The 26,668-nt window shown below is 38.3% G+C and overlaps 1 protein-coding gene across 1 annotated transcript in view; it reads right to left on the reverse strand.

Moving 5' to 3' along the window:
• Positions 1 to 26,668, reverse strand: part of PATJ (PATJ crumbs cell polarity complex component) — a 196,727-nt gene that overhangs the window by 154,813 nt on the left and 15,246 nt on the right. The window contains exons 8-12 of the mRNA XM_060773627.2: positions 23,633 to 23,854; positions 14,204 to 14,294; positions 12,130 to 12,221; positions 11,015 to 11,156; positions 10,138 to 10,257 (exon numbers count right to left, since the gene is read on the reverse strand). Coding sequence (XP_060629610.2) covers positions 10,138 to 10,257; positions 11,015 to 11,156; positions 12,130 to 12,221; positions 14,204 to 14,294; positions 23,633 to 23,854 — 667 coding nt within the window. The remainder of the gene's footprint in view (positions 1 to 10,137; positions 10,258 to 11,014; positions 11,157 to 12,129; positions 12,222 to 14,203; positions 14,295 to 23,632; positions 23,855 to 26,668) is intronic.

The raw sequence follows: 26,668 nt of genomic DNA on the forward strand, positions 1-26,668 counted from the left end.
GGGTTCAACCCCCCCTGAAATGTTTCAGATTTTTTTTTAAAAAAAACTGGTTTACTCATGAATTTTAACTGGTTAACCAAATCCCCGTGCTAAGTCTATGAACTGCAAGCACTATTTCAAGCAAATATTGACAATTTATTCACACTGTTATTTCTTGCAGCAATAGCCGATGTAGTGAAGCAACCAAGTTGGGTGTGTGTGTGTTTAATGCTCTCATTAAGGAGGCCAGACAGGGGCGGAGCTGCAGGCTATTGAAGGCTGGTCCACCCCCTGCTGTGCTCTTTGCTTCAGCGTGAGCTAGGAGGCAGGTTTCACCCCCCCCCCCCAATTTCAACCCCTCCCAAAAGATTTTTCTGGCTACGGCCCTGCTGTCACCTGAGAATTTCTGAATTGGTAGATCATCTGAAATTCCATCGAACCCTAAGTTCTGCATGGGTATATTTTATTGGATTATTATTACTACTATTACTGTGATACTGGGAAGATTTTATATATTTCCTTTTCCAAACTCAAACCTGCCTGTATTTTAAAAAGCAATGCTGTATTTAAATGACAACTATATAACATATTCTCCCCACAGCTTTAAAAAGCATAAGAATTCAAGGCAGCAATCATTTTGAGATGTCTGTTACAAGATATACAAGTTTTGGGTGTGATACGGGAGTCCTTTTGGAATGCTGGTTTGCAGTAGTGTCTTAATGCTAGCTGTTAATATTTTACTTCACACAAAAAATGAAGAAAGACTGATCAGAAGATCTTAGCTGCCATGAAAATGGCAGCGTAAAGATATATTATCCAGAAATGGTTGAAAACAGGCTCCTACCATCACTCCGTAAAAGGGTGAAGTTAGATATTAGACATATCCAGTACAAAAACATTGGGGACCCTAGGATAGTGGGTTTATATAAGAATCCTATTTTGGAATCGTGACATGACAGCTAGGTTTAAATATTTGAAAAGATGTCATATTGACGTTGAAGCAAGCTTGTTTTCTGCTGCTCCAGAAACTAGGACATGGAGGAATGGATTCAAACTACAGGAAAGGGGATTCTACTTAAACATCAAAAAGAATTTCCTTGTGGTATTCAATAGTGGAATTCACTTCCTTGTAGTGTGGTAGTCTCTCTTTCTTTGGAGATTTTTAAACAGAGGCTAGATGGCCATCTGTCGGGGGTGTTTTGATTGTGTATTCTTGCATGACAGGACTGGGTGGTCCTTGTGGTCTCTTTCCACACTATCATTGTATGAAATGTTAAGACAAAAGGCACCATTAATGTGCTGTATTCAGATATTTGAAGACCTATTCCTCATGTTTTTTCCCTACAAAGGACAGGGACAAAAACCCTTAAAAAATACTCCTGCGGAAATACAGCAAGATATGAGTTGATCTTAAATTAGTAGTTAAACCTAGGGCTTTCCCTCTTACAGCTATATCTCATAAATCCCCTATCGATCTAAAGTTATGTTTTTCTCCATGTATGGGATCCAAGGCAGCCCTCAGCAAAGAACGAAATACAGTATGGCTAAAATTAACCATAATACTAATAAAGCATTTAAAACAATCCAACAAACCCTTATAGAAATGGGCCTGAATTTGTAACAATTTATTAGCAGTCAAAATATAACTACTAAAGAAAAGATTAAAGGTACAATATAGGAAAATCCCTGACAAAGGAATCCTCCATAGAGGTGTTGTACAATACTCCTTGGGTTTTATTTTTAATCTCCTAGAGCAGGGCCTCTTAACTTTTTTCTACTTGCAATGCTTTTCCCTGAGAAATTTTCACATGACCCCCAAGTATGTAGGTACACAAAATACATATAAAAATCAAACATTTACTAATAATAAATCCACATTTGCAACGGCTGCTAAATAAGCTGAGTTGCTTTCGGGCTGAAATGGGCGGGATAAAAATGTCGTAAAATAAATAAATAAATAAGCTGAATTCCCTTTTTCTGGAGTACAGCTGAAGCATTTTCTGCAGAGTCCACTATAAACCTTGAATATTCTTGCTAACAAATTTGTATAAATGGGGTAGAGGGTGGGGGCAGAAACCTTTTACAGCAAAGATGGGGACAATATTCTTTTATTGGATTTCTGATACAGAAGATTGGTATTGAAATTAGAATGGTAAAAACAACATGATATTTAAAGGAACTAACAAATAAGAAGTTAAAATCATTAGGCAATAAGTAGGCTTGTAGATTAATTAGGAGGTGTTTGTTTATAATGTGTATAGGTTGTATGTGGCAGACAAAGGTGTTTTATTGGGTTGTTGTAGATTTTTTCGGGCTATATGGCAATGTTCTAAAGGCATTTTCTCCTGACATTCCACCTGCATCTATGACAAGCATTCTCAAAGGTAGTGAGGTCTGTTGGAACTAGGAAAAAGGGTTTATATATCTGTGGAATGACTAAGGTGGGACAAAGGACTCTTGTCTTCTGGAGCTAGGTGTGAATGTTTCAACTGATCACCTTGATTAGCATTTGATTGCCTGGCAGTGCCTGGAGCAATTTTTTGTTGAGAGGTAATTAGATGTTCTTGTTTGTTTCCTCTCTGTTGTTGTGCTGTTCTAATTTTTGAGTTTTTTTAATACTGGTAGCCAGATTTTGTTCATTTTCATGGTTTCCCCCTTTCTGTTGAAATTGTCCACATGCTTGTGGATTTCAATGGCTTCTCTGTGTAGTCTGACATGGTGGTTGTTGGAGTGGTCCAGCATTTCTGTGTTCTCAAATAATATGCTGTGTCCAGGTTGGTTCATCAGGTGCTCTGCTATGGCTGACTTCTCTGGTTGAAGTAGTCTGCAGTGCCTTTCATGTTCCTTGATTCGTGTTTGGGCGCTGCATTCGGTGGTCCCTACGTAGACGTGTCCACAGCTGCATGGTATACGGTAGACTCCTGCAGAAGCGAGAGGATCCCTCTTGTCCTTTGCTGAACCTAGTATTTGTTGGATTTTCTTTGTGGGTCTGTAGATAGTTTGTATGTTGTGTTTCCTTATCAGCTCCCCAATGCGGTCAGTAGTTCCCTTGATGTATGGCAAGAACACTTTTCCTCTGGATGGATCTTCGTCTTGACTCTCATGGCTTGTCCTCGGTCTTGCAGCTCTTCTGATGTCTGAGGTGGAGTATCCATTGGCCTGTAGAGCCCAGTTGAGGTGGTTCAGTTCATCTTGAAGGTGGTGGGGTTCGCAGATTCTTTTTGCACGGTCTGCCAAGGCTTTAATGGTGCTTCTTTTTTTACTTGGGTGGTGGTTGGAGTTTTTATGTAGATATCTATCTGTGTGTGTGGGTTTTCTGTAAACAGTGTGACCCAATTGTTGATCTGGTTTACGGATGACTAGGACATCTAGAAAAGGCAGTCTTCCTTCATTTTCTTTTTCCATGGTAAATTGGATGTTTGGATGGATGCTGTTAAGATGGTCCAGGAACCTGTTTAGTTCTTCTTCTCCATGGCTCCAAATGGTGAAGGTGTCATCCACATATCTGAACCATATAGTGGGCTTTTTTGTTGCTGTTTCCAGGGCTTGTCTTTCAAAGTGTTCCATGTAGAAATTAGCTATGACCGGGGTGAGGGGCTCACCATAGCTACTCCATCTTTCTGTTCGTAGAATTCATTGTCCCACTGAAAATAACTGGTGATGAGGCAATGGTGAAATAGAGCTGTGATGTCTTCTGGGAACCTCTGGTTGATCAGTGCGATGGTGTCTGCTACTGGGACCATGGTAAATAGAGACACCACATCGAAGCTGATCGGTTTGTCATTGGTATTTAGCTTGAGATTGCTGATTTTTTCTATGAAGTGGGCTGAATCCTTGATGTAGTGTGTAGTGAGCCCAATATGGCTTTGTAACTGTGCAGCAAGAAATTTTGCTAAGTCGTCCGTTGGGGATCCAACGCCACTCACAATGGGTCTGAGTGGGGTGGAGTCCTTATGGATTTTTGGGAGTCCATAAAACCTAGGTGGAAGGGCTTCTGATTTACATAGCTGTTGTCGTATGTCGAAGTTGATTGAGGAGTTCTTAATCAGAGTTTGGTTTTCCTGGTTATTTTGGAAGTTGGGTCTTGTTTAAGCTTTCTGTATATAGTAGGATCCAGGAGTTTTCTGATCTTCTCCTTGTATTGTTCTGTACCCATGATTACTGTGGCATTCCCCTTGTCTGCTGGGAGAATGATGATGTCAGGATCTGAGTTGAGGTCTCTGATGTCTTTCCTTCCTTGTAATGTTACTGGGGGGAAGTTTTGGCTTTTTCAGGATCCTTGCTGTTTCTGCTCTTACTTCTTCTGCTTCTTCCTCGGGGAGGTGATAAATTGCTGATTTGACATTGGCAATGATGTTTTCTACTGGAATCCTGGTAGCGGTTACAGCAAAATTTCCTCCTTTCACTAGTATGGATACTTGGTCTTCAGAGAGTTGTCTATCAGGTTAATGATGGTCTGTGATGTATCCAGTTCTGATTTCGGCTGTTGCTTTTGGCGTTTGTGGAATTTTCCTTGGACAATACAAAGGTGTTTTAGTTGGTTTTGGAATTAAGTTGGTTTTGAATACAATGAAAACTTGTTTTTGTCTTCTCTGGTAGTGGTTTTGCTTCATTTTTCCATTTTATTCTTCATTTTGTTTTGTTGTATTTTATAAGCATGTTTTTCCTTTGTCTGTATATTTGAATTAAAAACACTTTTAAAAACTTAAAAACTCACCATTTCTTATTGTCAAGTTTTTGTGTCCCCAACATTGAACTAAAGGGACCCTATTTTTGAACATTAATATTAAAATCTGAAATATACACAGAGTTTTTACCCATATTTACCCATATTTTAAGAATCAGAGTCCTAGAACAGAGTTTTCCAAACTGTGTGTTGTGATATGTTAGTTTATTAGCTGCAGTATGTAGATGTGTCATGGATATGTAATGGGAAATGACAAAAATATTGGCAGTTTACAGAGGCGGCCCTAGGTAATTTTCAACGGTAAGCAAACAGTATTTGCCCCCTCCCCAACCAATCACTGATATATATTTTCCGTTCGTCGTGGGAGTTCTGTGTGCCATATTTGGTTCAGTTCCATCATTGGTGGAGTTCAGGATGCTCTTTGATTGTAGGTGAACTAACCCGTAATTGTAGGTGAACTAACCTGTAATTACAACTTGCATATGTCAAGGTCTATTTTCCCCCAAGAGCACCCCAAGAGCGCCCCTGGGCAAAATCAACTATACTGCAAATGCTTACTTTGCGTAATGGGTTGAGCCGCCCCTGGCAGTTTATGTTATTGTCTCATATTGTCTCATTTTTTTAAAAAAATGAAAGGTTTTCATGAGATATGTTGCATTCCCATACATTTCGTTATTACAATTTATGTATGTGTCTGTATCTCAAGGGGTTAGTTTAATCTCCGTTTTGCTAGGAAAAATTGCATTACTGTGTTGTGAAATGATCAATATCTAAAAAGTGTGGCACCAACATGAAAGGTGTGCAAAGCTCTGTCCTGAAGCAACAAACAATGATCAAATATTTTTCCACTGCCACCTTTGCTTGCCAACAAAAGGATAGCACGAATGTGTTAAATCTAGCCTCCCATAGGAAAAATTTCCACAGCATAAAAGCACTCACCAAGAAGACCCTCCCATGTGTCCTCAATATAAACTTGTAAGGGCAAAGAAACCGAGAGAAAGCCTTCCCCAAGAATCTTAAAACTCGGTTGGACTCATATTGACACCTCAAAACCCAGGTTTATATAGAGAAATATAGTGTTCCAGTTAATCTAAGACTCAAAGACAAAATCCATGCATATGGGTGCTCAGGCCTTACTAATCTGCTAGGTGTCTATTTCAATGAGTGCAGTACATCTAGAGAAAGATGTAGCTGCTAGTACACAACATGGTTTCAAATCTTTTCAAGAAACAAGAATTTGAATGAAAAATTTTAACACCCTTACACCTACAGAAATAATAGATTTTATAAAACATGCTTTTTGCATTAACTTTGAAAGGCATTTCCAGAGTTTAGACAAGGCATTAAATTAGTGGTGTTTTACTTTAGCGCTATTATAATTAAGTGCCTGTCAGCATTTCCAATATAAGTACCTATTTTTGGAATTTAATTTGGCCATTAAATTCTCCTCCAGGGTGAACATTTATAGACAGTGCTTTAGCATCAACGATGTTTGAAATGAAATGACTGCTTTTAGCTCTCCGCAAAAGAGGTAGATCAATTTATTTACCAGTATGAAAACACTCTTTTAGAGTCTTGTATCTTAAATGGGTTTTTTTATCTTTCTACAATAAGATAGGATTTTAGAAAACACCAAGAATATGGATGTTGAATTGCTTGCCACACACCACTTACTTGGTTTAAAATCCTTTCCATTACTCTGTGAATGCACAGATATGGCAAAGAGTAACATTACTCAGTGTCATTATAATTTGTCAACTGCAGCACAGGAAAGAAGGCTGTTAGCACTTTAAAAGCTGCAGCATAGTGCATCTTGTGAAATAAAAAGGCAACAGATGCAACTTGGCAGTGAAGCAGCTTATCAAACAAAAGATGCATCCGGCCCTGCCTCCTTACAAAAGCATTTCTCTAATGCCTACATGTACAAGTTGCTATATATTTATTTTAATGCAGTTTACACCCCACTTGTTGCTCAAAAAGTTTTCAAGGAGATACATGGGTTTCAACCTAAAAAGGAGGAGGAGCGGGAAGGAATATGCCAGCATTTTAATTTTCCTTGGTTTATCATAACAAGGGGCTTTTACAGATTTCAATCCATTTCTTCATATACAATGATGGAGCACAAAATTAATGCCGCTGGGCTTTCAAGCAGTTACACTGGTATGGGTGTAGGGTTAATGAGCAGTCTTGGTTCTGCCTTTTCCTCTCCTCTGCTTTAGTTCCCCCTGTTTAGGCTTTCCCAATAGTGTAGATGCCTTCCTTTGTATTAGTTTTGGATGGAGCATTAAAAAACCCTAGAGACCAGCATTAGTTGGTCTATTCCATTTGCCTGTATAGAGCTCTTTTGCTGGACTCCAGCAGAGTTACAGAGAGGCTTGGGCGTTGTCTGGTAATCCTAGGCCCAAACAATCCAAAACAGACATCCTTAGCACCTGCATTCAGCAGTGTTCTTATACCAGTAGTCTCAGTGACAACAGAAGCTTTTGACCAGCTTAAGCTTCACAAGAAAGAAGATTGAGAGAGCTTATAAGCAACAATTTGTAAACCATCGCTTTACACCAAAGGCAGAAGACTCCAGAGAGATGACTGCAGACAGCAAAATCTCCTTTTGTAATGTATTATTTTAAGTTCCCTTAAAATAGTCCCAGGTGGACTCATTTGGTTATCTTTTCATCTTGCCTAAAGTGCCTCTGTGTTAAAGGGTCTTAATCTTAACAGAACGTATACACACAGCCCCCGGGTAAAGCAAAACACTGTAGTTTTCCCAAAGGCTCGCAGTTATCTGCCAGTGCAGTTAGTGTAAGATGGGACACAGGATGGTGCAAATTATGATGCTGGCTCAAAATCTTCATAATGTTATTCAGTCATCACTTGACATTTGTGATTTTGACTTTTGCAGATTTGATTATTCGTGGATTTGATTAAATATGTTCTCTGTAATGATCTTCAGATCCTCCAGTGAGACTCTATGATCAATGTCCTGGAGTCATGCTAAAGAACCTATAGATTTGTAGAGAGAACACCTTTTTAGGAACTTTTAGGTCCTCCAAAGCAATACTATGTTCAGCTTCCATCTGGAAGACCTAAATGTTTTAGAAAGATATCACACACATTCATTTATTTATTCTTGGTGTTTCATTTTCACAGGGGCCTTGTGTTCCCAACTCCAGGGAAAGTGGAGAACTGACTGTATCAGATGACAGAGATCTCAGTCTTGAGATGTAAAAGCAAGACATTTTGCTTACTTGAAAGTCGGCTCCATTGAATTAGGAAAACTTTTGGAGGTAATATCATTAATAACTGTAATGAAACCTGTGTATTTCTATATGTAGTGTGCAAGAAACCATTGTCTCTATTCATATCTTTGTAAATGGTTTCAAATTTATAAATATTTCATTTTAACAGTTCCTCATCCTAAACTTATTTAGGATTTTATTTTGTTGCAAAGCACATTTTTGTGGGTCCAGCAAGGCTGAAATTATCTACAACTGGTGTTTGAGGATTTGACATTTGTAATATTAGATTTGTGTCCATTTCTCCCCTTACATGCAAACTGATCTGTTTATCCAATGTAGAGTGCAGGTGGCATTTCTGAGGGAGGATGACATGTATTCTACTGGAGGATGTACAACTTATATTGTGAATGATATTGTTATAGTGTGTCTACTCTTGCTGCCAGAGTACATGTGGGTCTTAATTGGCATTTGGGTTTCATGGGCATCAAAGTTATAGGACTCTCATAAAAGTGGAAAAATATGAATTTAAAAAATTAAGCTAAAAAAACACCTCTGGGAATTTCTAGGTCTCTGGTAGATAGTATTTCTATTTTCCGTTCTAAGATCCCTTGCCAGCATGGTGACCACACATGACAATCATATCTCATCATGCTCATCAACACTATTCTCTAAGATTGTTCCCATACCAATTTCTTCCTATAGCAGAAATGTTGAGAGACAGAAGGTTGACATGGATCTAGTTAGTGTCCATGCCCTTCTTTGTAAGCACATTTTGACTATTCAACCACAGTCTAGAAATACATCTACATATGTAAATTCCCACACACATTGTGGTCTTGGCAAGGGATAATCATAGACAGACAGAAGGGAATAAACCAGTTAGGTGACAGTGTTCTGGATTGGGTAATTTCTTTCCCCCCAACAATTTGAAAAGTGAGGAGTTTCCAAAAAATGCATGATAACTGAATCATGACAAAACCTGACAAAATGAGGCTACAACCCAAAGCACATTTATGCAAACATTCACTCTATCAAAATAAATAAAACCGACTTCAAAGAAAGCATGTTTCGTACAAAAGCATTAATGTGAAATAAACAGTAATCTTTCATTCAGACATTCTTGTGCTGCCTTTGAAAGAGGTACAAGGACATGTTCTTTGTGGGAAATGTATCCAATTGCTTTGGGTTTTTTTAAAACCACAAACATAACCCTTAGCATCTGCTCAAAACAAGCAATTGCTCCATGGTAAACCAGCTTGTTTGCTTTTTTATGTAAACTCTTTCTTTTCAATCGAAAATATCTGAAATGGTGGAGATGATGGTTTCTCTCCAAGGTTTTAGAAAACTGCAATCAAATTACTGGTCCTCTTGCCAGAGCTTGGAACTTAACTTCTTAAATGTAATCCATTCTTTTTATTCATTACAATTAGAAGAAGTGCTATCTCATGTTACATGCTGCTTGAAAACAACTTGTTATAATACATAAAGGAAAATCTATTAAAATGGCAAATATCCCTCTAATTGACTACCCATAACTAACTTTTACAAGAAACCAGTAATCAGTGTCTGATGTATTCAAAATATAACATTGTTACCTGTCATTATATTGCTTCTGTGTTAAGCCTGGATAACATGGGAAAACATGCTGGGTCATACCTGCCTGTGCAAGGTAACCCTATTTCTTTAGAGCCAAATGGGAATAGTTAATATGTGTCATTCAATATAATTATTTTGTGTGCTCCTTGCTATATCTGTTAAAATTATTTGCTTTTGACAATTCTACTCCGGTCACAACTTGTATGGTGCAGGCAGTTTCATGGTATGCTGGTCTGGTAAACTTCAAGAGGCACTAGCTGGTGAAGGAATGAAACTCACATACTTCCAATTGCCAGCCATCTTGAAAAAAATATTACACGGGGGGAATCCTTGCCTTAAGCAGCTGTAGCCTCTAAGAGAGGTAACCAATGCCAAGAGTTTCAAGACATTTGTGTCCTTCATTCCCCTACTTGGATGACAAACTGGCTGCTTCAGCAGTCTTAGTTCCAAGCCAGAAACGTTTTGCCCCAGGAGAGGTTTGGGTAACATGAGAATTTCTCTGTTGGATGAGCTCCAAGCAAGCCACAAAAAAAGTAAATTGTTCAATATTTCATTTCACAACATTAACATTTAAGTTTGATGCTACTAAAACTTCACTGAAATGTTAATATTATCCAGTAATGATAATGTCTGACTTACCAACTATCTGTAGTTTTTGTTTGCGTTCGTTTTCAGAGTTGTCTTTTTGCTCTTGAGGCTCCTCATTGTCCAATTTTTTTTTAGTTTTCACATCTGGCAGTGCCAGTGAATCTGTCTGAACTGTGATCAAGACAGCATTCTATCAGTGATGCAGTTATGAAATATTTACTGTGACTCTACTGCAACTATGTTAGCTTTTCAATATGGATAACTCCTCTCCAAATGTATTATTGTAAAGCCTTAGTCCTCAATCAGATAACTAAGCAGGTGGGCTTTTCCTTTGCATTCCATTAAAAGGACAGAATGACAATACAAAATCATATGAGAAAGCATAAAAATGTAAGAATATAGAATTCAGATGGGAAATCAATATACATTACATAACTGAATATTGCAAAATTGCAGAACTGTAAAAGAAAATCTGTGAATGCGTCCTACAAAATCTACCTAATGTCCAAAAATAAAAAAGAGAGAAATATTACCCTCTCTAATATATATTTCATCATTTTCTACATTTCCCAAGAGGGTTTGGCAAAAGGTGCGACTACATAGTGATAATACTCTATTTTTCTGTCATCTGGATTAGATGCAGTTGCTAATGGGAGTTAAGATGATGCACCTTGCATTTAGCACTTGGAAAATATAATACCATTATGAGAGTTCTTTCCTTTATAACAGTTTTGAGTCACAGAAATTAACCATGTTGAACTGGTGTACTATAGGCTAAGTTACTACAATTTTATTTAGCATGATAGGCAATATCTGTAAATTCTCCATGGTAAGCCCCACACACTTCTACTATCAGTTAGTGTATTAATCTACAAAATTTTAGTAAACAAGAGGAAGAGAACCTACGTTTGTCAAAGCAGAAATTTACCTGTATCTAGTTCTCTTTGTGAAGTGAAAGCAGCGTACAATGGTTTCTTCCGAAGCAATGTCAGATGTACAACTGACCCCGTCTTACGCAATGCTTCTACGACTTCTTGATTTGTATAATTCTGAATGTTAATACCATCCACCTAATGTACATAACACCATGCATTTTATTTAAAAAAATGTAATCTGTGACACAAATTGGATTTCTTAAGAATATCTGCCTATAATGCTTATTTTGGTGCCATTCTTTATGTCTAATGATACTTAAAACAATATATTTGAATACAGAGATTAAATTGGGACTGAACTTACACCGATATCATTATCAAGACTACACCAATATTGCTTAAATTCCTTGCCATGAAAAAGCAATCAGACTAAAGTAAATATTTAAAAGCTGAGACCCATCTGAGGATGGCAAGCTTTAAAACTGAGGAAAGAAATGTGTAGATAGAAAAATCCCTGCAACAAAGAGTTCAAGAATTCAAAATAAAAAAAGCAGAGAAAGAGACACAGAGCTGAATCCTAAATTACTCCTCTGTTCTTCTGGGATCTGTCAACATTGCCTTCCAGCTGCAGCAAAGCACATCACATCACACACCATTCCCAAGGGTCCCCCAACCCCCCGGGGTCAGACCTCTGCGGCACGCAGGGAACTGCCGAGAGAAGTGGGAAGCAAGAAAGGCATTTGAATATGAATTCTTTTCTGTTCACAGTAGAGAAATTAATATCCAAGCCAATACAATTTAATATCACACGATATGAAAGGGGGTTAACTTAGGGTCAATGGTCATGCCCTTTATATGCAGCTGCAACCACCTGGGAGCCTTTTTCTGTGATGCAACTTTGTGTGAGTGAGAGCTGCATGTGATTGATACAAACATATGGAAAGTCTTGATTTCATGAGTCCTTTAAATGAAGCACACTATTAGGAATAGGATTTAGATTATAAAAGCCTATTCCCATATGGCTACATCTGAATGACACATCAAACAGATACCCTAGAAGAGATTATTTCAATCCTAAAACATTCCACTCTTCACCAAACATTTTTGTTTGCAATGTAAAAAAAATTCAGACCTACAAAACAAAAAACAACAACAAAAAATAACTTACAGCAATAATTTTGTCATTGACTCTTATTTGGCCATTATGTTCCGCAGCGCTGCCAGGTATTATGTTTTTGACAAAAATCCCTGAAGATTCCACTTTAAAGAGGAACAAAGAGCACTATTAATGTATTTGAAAAATATTGCAGAGTCCCAGAAACTAGTCAATCTGCAGCTTTGACAGATAAGAATGAAAATAAGGGGGCTTGGGTGACAGAGAATATTGGGGAGTGAGAGCCAACATAGTGTAGTGATTACATTCAGACTCTGGGCTCCGGGATGGGGGGGGGGGATCAAATTCCTGCTCAGTAATGGAGATCCACTGGGTGATCTTGGCCAAGTCACAGTCACCCTAAGAAGATAGTCATGACAAATCCCTCCGAACAAATCCTCCCAAGAAACGCTTATGACAATGTAGCTATAAGTTAGAAGCAACTTGAAGGTGCATAATAAACAACAAAACTGCAAAGATCTGGCAGGGATCATGTTGGTCCTTTTTGAGACTTAAAAGGTCACATAGCTCTACTGTGGCCACACCTCTGTTTTATTTTTTAATTAGCTACTGGTGCTTTTTATTTGCCTTCAAGACTGTAATTTATGGTGAACCTACCTTAGTGTTTTGGGGTTCTATGGAACAACATTTCTTAGTACTATTTTGTTGCTATATACCCTCAACTCATGTCCACTTATGATAACCCCAACATAAACCTATTGCAGGGCTTTCTTGACAAAGTTATTCAAAGGGGGTTGCCATTACCTTCCTCTGATGTTCAGAGAGGTGACTAGCCCAAAGTCCCTGTGGGTTTCTATGGCTGAGCAAGAATTGAACTCTTGTCTCTAAGAGCCTCAATCCCATGGAGGTCCTTGATGCAGGAGACAGTGAGGGGATCCATGGGGCAGTAGGGCAAATCTGTCACCCAGTGACCTTCATTGACCACTTGCATTTCTGTACCTTTCCAGCGTGCTCCTGTGCTGTCCCCATGATTTCCAATCTGAACACAGATAGTCTTATGTTCATAATTCCCATCGTAGAACACTTCACCAATGCAGCTATCACAGAGCCGCACCGGAAATAGCTATGTGTCATGTGATGAGATCGGGCGGACTCTGTGCTGGCTGTGTCAGCGAAGTGTTCCAGGATGGGGAAATTTGCCAAATGTGATGAGGTCCCAAGATCCTAAACTACTAAACCATACCATCTCTCCTGACAGCTAGTGCAGCACCCATATTAATACATCACTTTAGTTTTTTATTTTTACTTTTAAAATTTTTCTAAAATCTGAAATGTATCCCTCACACTACCAAAAAGTGTAATAAAAGTCTGATCAATAACTATGGAATTCATTGGAATGGAAAGTTTTTGTTTTGACTCCTACTTCCAAAAAATGTTGAAGTAAATAATACATAATGTATCAAGAGTATGATTGCCTACTGACTACATTTATTATGCCATATAATTGTTAAACTGCATTTCAAAGGTTTAACTGGGATGAGAGGGTATTATTTATTTATTTATTTATTTACTTTACTTGTATACTGCAGTTTCTCAGCCCAACAGGCGACTCAACGCGGTTTACAACAAGGATAAGAATCAATCAACGATATACAATTTAAAACCATAAAAGCATAATATACAATATTGACACAACAATAGACAACACAATGCATCTCATAACTAGAGTCGTGATCCAATCCGTCGTCCAAATTTCCATTCCTATAATCATCACATTCATTGCACTGTTTAACCGAATGCCCGTGTGCTAAACTAGAGCCACTGAATCAATGGGAATTTGATAAATCAACATTAAATAAGCTCCATTGATTCAACAGGTCTACTCTACTTGAAATGAAAATTGGATTTAAGGTCTAATCTTTAAGGTGCTACAGGACTCCATTGATTTTGTACACATTTTAATCGCGTAAGCCATTAAACTATTAACAGAGTAATTTAAACTGATCACCATGGTTAAGGAATATTCCCCCCATCCTGTAACAGCTGAATTTTCTACATTAAATAAGATGTATTCAAAAAACTCTCCCTCATGCTTTCTTCCTAAATAGACCAAGTATATATAGCTCACCTGTATCAGAAACTCCTGAATAGCCAACAATTGTTATACCAAGGCTCTGCCCATCCTTTTTAGTCAGTTGAACTTCATGAATTTCATTTTCCTGGGAAAGAAAAGCATAGTGTACATTCGACTTATGTTAGAATTTAAAGTTAAATCATTTTACAAGTTCCTATTTGAGCAAGGCCATTGAAATCGCTGAGGTTTGTATAAATTCATAACGACTCCCACATCTGCAGAACTGATGTACATGGTTTCATTTAACCATGGTTTCACTTATTCATTCAGGTCTTCCTGTACAAGCTAAACCTCATTCTTTGTACATCCATTGTTCATCCCACTGAAACTAATAAAGTTTGCTATTATCTCCAGTTTCACATATCCACACAAAATCTAGTAACTTATTCCCCACAGATAGGGAGATCATACAATGTTGACAAACTATTCAGTATAATGCTTCTGGAATATGGCCATACAGCCTCACAGCAACCCAGTGATTCCGGCCGTGAAAGCCTTTGACAACATATTCAGTAGTAGTTTGGTTGAATGAATCTACTATAGTGGGACAACAAATAGCATTGAAGCCTTAAAAGATGTGTACATTAGCCTTCAACACTTGCATAGCTTCTGCTGCGAGCTTACATAATTAATCACCTGACTGGCCACTCCTTCAGTTCAAAAGACCCAAGGTTTTGTAAAGTGGTATATCAACACCGGGCCACAAAGCACTATTTTCAGAGTTTCAGTGTCTGCAACACTGAAATAGTTTATTCTAAAGGCTTACTGTTGGCACTATAGCAGATTGCCAAAGATGGGAAATTATCAGAATTGATTTCAAACATATAGTTTCCCTAGATAAAACTAGAGTGGCAGATATAAAAAATTATTTAACATCTCAAAAAGGCACATACAGATTGATTCATCTGAAACAGAAAAAGAGAATTCCATATCAAGTTCTCATCTCTATTGATGGATGAATTTCTAAATAAAGAGTTTAACACTGTAAGGAATTATTATTTGAACTGCATTTGGAAGTTTGGACTGAGAAATTAGGTATAAAGAGTTTTCATAATACTTATATGGGTTTGGTTTCAATTCACTGATTTGATGTTAAAGTTTGAGGAAAATCTCCAAGCCTTAATAACCATAAATCCTAAGTATATGAAAAAATTACTTTAAGATCGTCTTAAAATATAGAGGTTCCAAGTATATTGGGCTAAAAAACAACTATTTAACCCACTCATGTCAAGCACAATGATTTATCTGTGTGTGTTTATACCAAATTTGATTTTAAAATTCAGCATGGTTTACAAAATTAACAAAATCCAATCAATTATGGGAACTATAAGATAAAAAACACAGTCAATAAATAACATATAAATATATAATGGTTGACATGACTGACATTATGGCTGACATCTAAAACACATAAGAAGAGCTTCACAGCCAAAGAGACGGTCATGGAACAGATATAGAAAATGAAGCGGGATAGCATTCAATCATATTTTTTAAATAATGAGCTCAATCATGCTAGAACATGAATGTAACCAGTTATTAGTAACTAATCCCTTCCCAGCAAGTAAAGAATAACTTCATGTGGAACAACAGCACGATTGTTTTGATCCAATTCCCACTTTTTAATCACTTTTATCATAATATGGATGAAAGGCTCTCTAATGCCTATCACATGGTTTAAGCCAGGGGTCCCCAAACTTTTTGAACAGAGGGCCGGGTCACAGTCCCGCAAACTGTTGGAGGGCCGGATTATAATTTGAAAAAAAAAAAAGAATGAATTCCTATGCACTCTGCACATATATTATTTGCAGTGCAACCCCCCCCATCAAAAAACAAAAACCCACACTTCTATATAAATAAAAACGTAATGTTCGTTTGTGGGATTAACAGAACTCAAAAACCACTGGACGAATTGACACCAATTTTGGACACAAGACACCTAACAACCCAATGTATGTCCTTCACACAAAAAATTGATTTTGTCATTTGTGAGTTGTAGTTGCTGTGATTTATAGTTCAACTATAATCACAGAGCATTTTGAACCCCACCAATGATGGAATTGAACCAAACTTGGCACACATTTCTCCCATGACCAACTGAAAATACTGGAAGGGTTTGGTGGGCAGTGTCCTTTCGTTTTGGAGTTGTACTTCACCTACATTCAGAGATCATTGTGGACTCAAACAATGATGGGTCGGGATCAAACTTGGCACAAATACTCAATATGCCCAAATGTGAACACTGGTGGGGTTTGGGGAAAATAGAATCTTGACATTTGGGAGTTTTAGTTGCTGGGATTTATAGTTCACCTACAATCAAAGAGCATTCTGAACCCCATCAACGATGGAATTGAACCAAACTTGGCACACAGTTCTCCCATGACCAACAGAAAATACTGGAAGGGTTTGGTGGGCAGTGTCCTTTGGTTTTGGAGTTGTAGTTCACCTGCCTCCATAAATCACTGTGGACTCAATGATAGATCTGGACCAAACTTGGCACTGATACTCAATATCCAAATGTGAACATTGGTGGCGTTCGGGGGTTGTATTTGCTGAGATTTATAGTTCAATCAAAGAGCATTCTGAATTCCACCAATGATGGAATTGAACCAGTCTTGGTACACAGAACTCCCATGAACAACAGAAAATACTAAGTTTAGTGGGCATTGACCTTAAGTTTTGGAGTTGTAGTTCACCTGCCTTCACCACGCCAGCATTCCCTGGCCATGCCCACCCAGTGCCGCTCCGTCGATTGCGGACACCCTCTGCTCCAGCCGCTCTGCTCTGCAGAGGACCCAGCTGGGAGGCTTCTCCTTCCCACACAGGCAGAGCGGCCGGAGCAGAGGGTGTCCACAATTGGTGGAGCGGCGCTGGGTGGGCGTGGCCAGGCCAGGCCAGGCCGCGCGGGCTGGAGAAATGCCCTCGGCGGGCCGCATATGGCCCGCGGGCCGTAGTTTGGGGACCCCTGGTTAAAGCGTTTGCTCAGTTGTGGGTGGTGAGGCAACAACAATTTTGGGTTTCAATATTTTTTATTGAGTTTCTTAGATTTGTGACATCGAAAGAGGGGGAACAATACAAAAATAGGAAAGCTTGGAAACTTAGGGCGAAAGAGTTCCTGGGTCCTATAGAGGGGTAGAACAAGATGAGGGTAAAGGGGTGGGGGAGAGAGCGGGAAGAGAGGTGTCAGGCAAAGGTGTAGGGTAGGGGAAGTAGGGGGGAGAAAAAATACTGGACACTTCCGTTTGGTCCACAGATTGATTACATATTGTTAATATTTGAATGGTCGTTCATTCGTTCATTTATTATTATTGTTGTTATTATTTTAATTCTGATCTATATTTTCTATTATTTAGTTAGCTTGTTTGTTATTGGTCAGTTATTTCTGGATATTCTTTAGGTATTCTTTACAGTGGCCCCAATTGATCTGTCTCTCCTTATTCTGGTTTTCCATTAAGCTCGATAATCTTTCCAGATCCATGAATTCAATAACTTTAGCATCCTTTTGGGTTCAAGGTTGGCCCACGCCACGGTCCAGGATAGCGCGCATGCCTCGAAATAGAGTTGTAGGTCCGGCATTGCCAGGCCTCCTCTGACCTTCGCATCCGTTAGGGCTTTGAATTTAACCCTGGGTTTCTTCCCATCCCAAACAAACCTCAGGATGTCCTTATTCCATTTTCTAAAACATGTATTGTTTTTAATGATTGGTATTGTTTGGAATAAAAAGATCATCTTGGGTAATATGCTCATTTTTATAGCAGAGATTCTTCCTAGCCAAGATAGGTTGAGATGTTTCCAGTTTTTGAGTTTCTTCTGGATTGATTTCCATGTCCGTTCATAGTTATCTTTAAACAAATTTGCATTTGATCCCGAAATGGTAATACCCAGATATTTTACCTTTTTGACTATTTCCAGTCCTGTTTCCTTGGTGATCTTAATTTTCTTCTCTGCGTTAATGTTTTTGGTGAGTATTTTAGATTTATTTCTATTTATCTTTAGGCCAGCTAATCTCCCAAATTTTTCAATCTTTGACAGCCATTTTGTAGTCAGCTCCGCTGGGTTTTCTACAGTGCATACAACATCGTCTGCGAAGGCCTGAACTTTGTATTCTTCCGAGGCGATCTTTGTTCCTTTTAATGTATCATCCATCCTCAGATCTTCTAGGAGAATCTCCAACATCATTATAAACAGTAAAGGAGACAGAGGACATCCCTGCCTGACTCCCTTCTGTATATTAATCTCCTCGGTGAATTGATCGTTTACAATTATTTTCGCGGATTGTTTGGAATAGATGGATTGTATTATGTTTATGATCTGGTATCCTGCGTCTATTTCTTTTAACGTAGATATTAAGAAGTCCCAGCTTGCGTTTTCGAAAGCCTTCTCAGCGTCCACAAAGAGAAGGCCGACTTCTTTTTGTCTATTTTGTTCGTAGTATTCGATTACATTTAGAATACATCTTATATTGTCCTTCATTTGTCTTTTCGGTAAAAACCCTCTTTGGTCTTCCTTAATCCTTGTTTTTAACACTTCTTTAAGTCTGGTAGCGATGACCGCTGCGAAGATCTTATAATCGCAGTTCAATAATGAAATTGGGCGGTAATTTTGGACATTCGCAGGATCGGTATTTCCTTTGTGTAGCAGCGTTACGTATGCTTCTTTCCATGATTCCGGCATATCTTTCCCTTCTCTTATGTTGTTCATGATTTCATTTAGGTAGGTTACCAATTCTTCTTTGTGAAGTTTGTAATATTGCGCCGGAAAACCATCAGGCCCTGGTGCTTTATTGCCTGGTGTTTCGTTTATAGCTTTGTTTATTTCCTCCTCTCTAATCGGGGCATTTAGAAGTTCTCTCTCGTTGTCCTTAACCCGTGGAATTTTTTGATCTGCTATGTATGCAATTATGTCTTCTTTCTTGGTCGGATCTTTCTTGTAGAGTTTTTTGTAGAATTCACTAAATTGCCCGGCGATATCTTTTTCAGTGGTATAGTTTTTTCCTTCTTGTGTTATCTGTGTTATTATTCTTCTTTGTTTCTTCTTGGCCAGTTTTCTTGCGAGGAATTTCCCTGGTTTGTTTGCTTCTGCGAAGTAATGTGCTTTTAAGTATTTCAGATTGCGTGCCATTGACTCTAGCTGTGTTGCGTTCACTTCTCTTCTTAGTATGTCTATTTCCAGGAGGATTTTTTTGTTTTTTGGCTGCTTCTTTAGTTGACTTTCTTTTTCTTGGAGTTTGGCTTCCAGTTTTGTCCTTTCCTCTCTTCTTTTCTTATTTTTGATGACTCCTTGTTGGATGTAGTGGCCGCGCATGACTGCCTTGCAGGCGTCCCATACTATCTCCAACTTGGTACCTTTATCCTTATTGTCCTCAAAGAAAGTTTTTATTGTTTTTTTGCTAAGCTCTATATCTTCTTTTTGCCTAATCAGAGCTTCATTCAACTTCCACCTCCTATTTCGTGGGCCAATTATTATTTCTATTTTTAACGGACAGTGGTCAGTAAGAATTCTTGCGAGTATTTTAACATTTTTAACTTTGGTTGATAGCAGGTTGGTTGCCCAACACATGTCAATGCGTGTCCATGTGTGGTGTCTTGCTGAGTAGTAAGTAAAGTCTTTGGACTCTGGGTTTTTAAGACGCCAGATGTCATGCAGTCCTAAATCTTTTTTCAATTGTAGGAAATTTTGTGGGAGTGTCCCGCACTTTGCTTTTTTTCCAGATTTATCTATCCTGCCATCCATCACCCCATTGAAATCACCTAGTATCATCAAGTTATCGCACATGTGTTCAGCTATTTTTCCCCTCAATTGTTTGACGAAGGCGCTTTTTGCTCCGTTGGGGGCGTAGATGTTACATAAGAGTATGCTCAAATTGTTAACTTTAATTTTAACTCCTATCATCCGCCCCTCACTGTCTTTAAATGCTATTTCTGGATTCAAGTTCTCCTTTATATATAATGCTACTCCTCTCTTTTTTTCAATAGAAGAGGAGTAGTATAACTTCCCCAAGTGTTTATTTTCTAAGTAGGGGCTGTGTTTTTGCACTATGTGCGTCTCTTGGATCGCGATAATATCACACTTGAGACTTTTGAGGTGGTTGAAAATGGATTTTCGTTTATTGGGTGTATTCAGACCGTTTACATTATTGGACACAATCTTCAGCTCCATCTTTGCGATTTAAATCTATCAAGTCCTTCGAGGTTTGATTTCTATGGTGTTTGTCTGGCTCTTTTCTCTCCCTTTTTCATGCCAAACTCCTCTGAGGGCAGTGGGATTTCCATATCTTTCTCTTCTGTCTCAGCATCATCTCTCAAAGTTGAGTCTCCTCTTTGTGTTTTGGCCTGGTGTTTTTTTTCTTTCGAGATTCTCTGGTAGAGGTCTTTTGCTTTATCCACAGATGTTATCCATACTTTTTCTCCTTTCACAGTTGCCATTATCCCCTCCTTCCTTTCCCACCGAAATTTAATTTGTTGTTTCTTAAGCTCGTCGGTCAGAAAGTAGTATGGTTTTCTTTTGTTCATGATGATGGCTGGTACTTCTCTTATGATGGCAATTTTTCTGTCTTTATGTTATGTCGGCTGCTTGGCGTTGATTTTCAGAATTTGGTCTCTAAGATATTTTCTTGTTAAGTGTACTACTATGTCTTGCGGCGTTCCATTTTTCTTTGCGTAGTTGGTTTGTACACGATATACTCTATCTATATTTGAGTCCATCTCCTCTACTGGTATATCCAGGATTTTGGAGGTTATTTCCGATATTATGGTTCTTAGATTTTCCTGTTTGTCTTCTACGATGTTCCTAATTCTTAATTGATATTCAGTCTCTTTTAATTCTATCGTCTCTTGTTGTCTAGTAAGTCTTGTTGATATTTCTTCCAGGGTGTCCAGCCTCTTCTTAGTTTTCTCCTGTGTCTTTTTCTGTACTTGACTCTCTTTTTTCATTACACTGATTTCGGTTTGTATTCCGTCTATTTCTTTTTTAAGGGTGGACAACTCTTCCTTAATCTCCTCTTTCACTTTCCCCATTTCTTCTTGAATCATTTTTTCCAACTTGGCCTGTTGTTTTTCTTGTGAGGATCTCATTTTCTCTTGGGATTCTTGTAGTTTAGTTTGTGTCTCCTGCATCTTCACTTGGGTCTCATGTATTTTAGTTAGTTCCGCCATTAAGTCTTTTAAAGTTGGTTCATTTTCTTTTGGGGGTGGGGGTGGGTCTCCTTGTATCGAGTGTCGTCTTGCAGTCAAAATTTTACTTTGTTTTAATATGTTGGGTTTTTCCATGTTTGGGTCTCTTCCTTCACTCGTTGGCTGCGATTGATATGCTTCTAAAGTATTTAAGTTAGCTCAGTTTGCTTTCTTGTGGCCTCAAGTTATTTCTTCTAATGGAAGTTTTTTCTTGCTTCTGCTCTTCCTGTGCCTTCTAAATTCTTAAAATTTTCTCACTTCGCTTATATTGATTAAATCACAATTACTTTCCTAGTAAATTGATACAGCTTGTATATAGCAAATTTATGTGATTACTCAGTTGTGAACTTGTATTACATATTGTATTTCATTTTATGTACATTACCATATAAAGCTTCATTTACAGTTACAACCAAAATTCATTGCCTGTTATATTCCTATTTTAATACAATAAAAATGTTCTACAGTTGTTTCTAGTTTGTTACAATCAATTCCAACAACTTTTAATTATTATTCTCACACAGTATATTCTACAATAGTTGAGTTAAAGTTGCTATCTAGTAATTAAGTTCAAGTTATAGTCCATAATTAAAGTTTGATTTACTCACGATGCCTACATATGGTGTGGGATGGCTGGGTCTTTGATTCCTCTCCTTCCCGAATTTCCTTCTTCTTAGGTCGAAGTTTGAAATTACTTTTTTTAATTCTTGCACATCCCTTTATTTAAATAGTCACCTTTTAGTTAAATTAGATAGTCCTGTTTGGTATAGTTTATTTTGAGGTCCTGGCCTTATCTTGGTATCCTGGTGAGAACGTGAGAAAGGGGAGAAGAGTGCAGGAAAGAGAGAAGGAGAAGGGAGGGGAAAGAAGGAGAGAAAGAAAGGAAGAAAAAAAAGAGGGGGGAGAGGGAGGAGGAGGGAAGGGGAGAGGGAAAGGAGAGGGTAGAAGAAGAAAAGAAGGAGAGAGAAGAAGAAGAAAAGGAAGAAGAAGAAAGAGAAAAAAAATAAAAAAAATGAATGCTTCTTTAAAGCAATCTTCTTCTCGTGCCTCGCGTTCTACTGTAGACCGGGGCCTCGGGTTTCTAAGCTGTTCTTTCGTTTCCTCTGCAAGCTTTATTCTAGTTTGTTTCTCTGGCTCTGAGGTAGATCGTGGAAGGTGTAAACCTCTTCGTAAGATAGCAACGAGTAACAAGATTCCAGGGGGAGGGGGTTAGGAGGGCTTGAAAATCCTGCCCTCCTCCCGTTTCTTGCCTTGGTCCTTGGTCCTCGATCCTTGGTCCCTTCCTCTCTTTGTCCTCTTCCCCTTCTCTTCCTCTCCTCCGTGTTCTGGCGCTTCTGCTTTACTACCTTATTTTACTACATTATTTTACTACATTTTTCTTCATTTCTCTTGCCTTTTCGGCTTCTGTTTGCTTTTCGGCGGCGCTTGGCATCCCGGCCAGCGTCCTCGCCAATGCCGGCGAGGCCCGCTGCTCCTTCCGCGTTCCGCGTTCCAATAAGTAAGTCTCTTTGGGCTCTGTAAAGTAGGATTCTGTTATGTTTGAGCCGTTGTTTCTTGTCCTTTTGTCCTCTGTGGCCTTTATCTTTTTGGTATATTGTTCGTTATTATTTTATCTTGTTGTCTCGATGACTGAATGAGGCGGAAGGCTGCTTGCCGTCCTTGCCGTCCGGCGTCTTCGCCCGGGGTCGTCCCTAGGGGCTTTCAGGAGTGTTTTTAGGGGTTTCTTTGTCCCCTCTCGCACCCTGAATCGGCCCCATGGGTAGGTTTCCAACTTGACTTCTCCAGTCACTGTTGTGGAGATTTTTACTGCTCTCCCGACCCTTATTCAGGTGAAGATTCAGCCCTGAGCTCTAGGAGCTCAGAAAAGCTGCTGCTGCCTCCATCTTGCCTCATCGGAAGGCAACAACAATTTTGTACGGTGGTCATTGACTCGCAGAACTCAGATTTTTAAAACTATTATAAAGGAAACATTTTTAAGTACTTTGAAAAATTAGGGAACAAAAAAGGGTTGCATTTTAAAATGAGAATATAACTGGCTACTATGGCATCACTAGAGGGAGGGAGCTCTAACTAATGACTAATTAAGAATAACTGCTCAAATTCAGGTTGGTGTGAAGTGCATCTGGGTGAAATTGTTATATATCCAGAAAGTTCATTCTCTTTATCATGCTGTATTCCTTGTGGCATTTTCAATTATGCTACTTGCCATGGGAAGTGGTTTCATAGCAAATATATAAAGTACTAAGATACTCACAGTGTCAAATTGCCCATCTCGGAAAAACACTGGTGCGGCAACAGGTTGGGCAGCAGGAGTTGGTGGCGTTACAGTTATGTCACTAGAGGGATCCCTGGCAACCACCATCTTAACACAGTTTCCGCAGTTTCTCAAGACTTGAGCAACCTGTTCACTAGTCATTCCTTGGACATTAGTCCCACCAATTTCCAAGATGTGATCACCGGTTCTGAGTCTGCCATCCTTTATGAATGCAATATAGTTTTACAATTATAAATTAACAATTGCAATACATTTAATATTTTTACCAAATTACAATGAGATAACATGTCATCAAATCAAAAACAATGCAGTAGTAAAAGTTATTCAGAGGCAGGAATCAAACATATATTTCCTTTTAAAATATATTAGAAAATTAACCTAAAACTGGTTTGGAATATTAGATCCCCATTAAGTCACAATGGAAAATACCAAATTTTGATGGCTTTCATTTTCTAGAAAATTACATGGGTTTTGATACAGTGCTTTAACATAAGACAGTTTTATAACCAAAACAGATTCACTTCAATGGTAAAACCCATAGCACACTCACAGCAGAGCCAATTAAGCCATTAAAGTCATATCATGTCAACAGATTTACTCCTATAATGGCTACTTTGCATGTGCTCCTATAGAAGTCTAGAAAGTTTAATTAAAAAAATCAATCCCAAAATTCAACTATCCATAGGTCAATGTAAGTACTGTGCCTTAACTCATATTTAAAAAGGAACCATCCTCTTCTTTGAGTAGAGAGTAGTGAAAGGCAAGAGCTTAGTCTGCCTGGGAGAACCTAAAAGAAGCATCAAGTGTTTTATGTTTTTGTTTTCCCCCCTCTCGGCTGTGGTGCCACTTCTGGCTTTTTAAAAATGCCTGGGTGGGAAAATTACAGAGGATCTTTGGTGCTTCCCCCTTAAAGAAGTGCTGAGAAGGTAGAGTAAGCTGGGGCTTCTTTTAGGTTATCGTTAGATGGACTAAGCTATCTCCTTTTGCAATTCAACTCACAGAACTGGATGGATTCCTTTTTGATAAGAGTTAATGCTGTACCTTCACATATATTTTAAAAAGGACTATCCCCATATTCAATTAGAGCAGCAAAAGATCTTTGGTGGGAAATTGGCAGTGGATACAACCAGGGGCAGCTGGGCTTCTAAGTACAACATTACTGTAGTTCTCTCTCTCTGCAGAATAACCCTTGAATTATCCATGAGTCATGTCAGAATCCATAATCTGGACCTCAAAACCTGTCCTTGACTTATACATGAGATTGATTTATACACAAATACACAGTATCTCAGAGAACTCAGAAGTTCTTGTACTACAAAGCAGATTATCTCTTGGGAGAAACACTAACGGAAATAAGTCTTCAGACACGTGTGTGTGTGTGTGTGTGTGTGTGTGATATCTCAGCCATGCATGACAAGTCAACCTTGAATCCACAAATGGATAACAAAATGATTGACATGCATTTAGAATCTCTCAAGTTAACTTTCTGGTTTCTCCCAGGATTGTATTTCTGAAGTGGGACAGATGTTACATTTCAGAATCCACCTGTGAAATGTGTTCACATAAGTCCACTCATGCATGGGATCGTTACTGAAGTAGGCACTGATTTGAGAACAGCACTTTTGACATTCAACTGCAAGTATAAAGGAACTGCCCATATAAGTGTTTACTTGTATAAGTAAACCCTGCAGAAAGTAATATCTGCACTGGCTCTTGAGTAATTGATTCTTAACATTTTGGCTTGACATTTCCCAACAGTACATCTATTTTATACTGTACCCCTATTCTTGGTCACTCTAGACTGTTATACATTAAGAACGTTTGACATATGATTTTGGATGCCAAAAATTTTGTTCCCTATAGCAAAACAGGTGTTCCAAAGACACGAGTAAAAAAACCATTCATTATACCAGACAATTTTGCAACAATGGAAGAAGAGCCAATATCAGAATTTCAGATCTCTCTAATACTCCAACTTCCATTTATATTATGAATTGGAACATTTCCTATTCTGGACATTAACATTATTATTAATAAAATAAAACAGGAATTACTTTGTATCTACAAGGTTAAAGACAACAATTTAATTTAACTTTTCTTTTCTTTACAAATGTGCACATTTTAAAAGTGCCAGATGAGATGTGATATATAAAAGCAAAGAGACTCAGAATTTTTATGAAAATACATCCCTAAAGAGACTTGCATGCCTGAAAAGACACAATTCAAAATGTAGTTCATCTGGAACTTGGGATCAAATTCTGGTATGAAAAAACTATATACCATGGAAAGTGTGAAGAGGAAAAAAAAAAGAAGGGGGAAGTATGCATATAAACTTATGAAGTGAACACAAATGACAATCCATGGCTGGGCATTACATATAAATGCAGCCTTTGTGTTGCAACCTTCTTGTACTTGTGTATAATGATTAAAATATTGCTTAACCATTAGCCAAAAAATACACACATTTTAGTATGGCCAACCAAGACATATTTGAGACTTATGATGCAGCATGACATTTAATTACCCTGCTTTTTTACACTGTATTAGATCATATCAGTCATTTTCACCGTTATATGTAGATTCATTGTTCAGCTGTTAACTATTTGGTCACTGTAAATATCCTGTGCAAAACTGCCTTCTGAGAGTGGATGCAGGATAGGTGATCAGAAAAAGAAGAACTGGAGTGCATAGTAGGTAGAATTTTAGCAGATACTCTTTTACTTGATTCTCAGTTCATTTTATTTGTTGTGGACATCTCTGGCCTTGTGAATGTGACAAGTATGCTATGTACATTGCACATATTGGGGTGGGTAATACATTTGCTAATTGCAGCAGGAAAGAAGAGTGGGAAAATGTAGCTATAGGAAACATTCCATCTCCTTCCCATGCTGTTCCTTCCGCAGTTTAGTGAGGCTGGGCTGAGCTAGACCCAGTAAACTAGGTGAAGTTCCAGTGTACTACATTAAATATCATAATTGTACAGTACAATAACAACCCCATGTCTTTGAAATCCAT

The sequence above is a fragment of the Anolis sagrei genome, chromosome 4, assembly GCF_037176765.1.
Source record: "Anolis sagrei isolate rAnoSag1 chromosome 4, rAnoSag1.mat, whole genome shotgun sequence".
Classification (NCBI taxonomy): Eukaryota; Metazoa; Chordata; class Lepidosauria; order Squamata; family Dactyloidae; genus Anolis; species Anolis sagrei.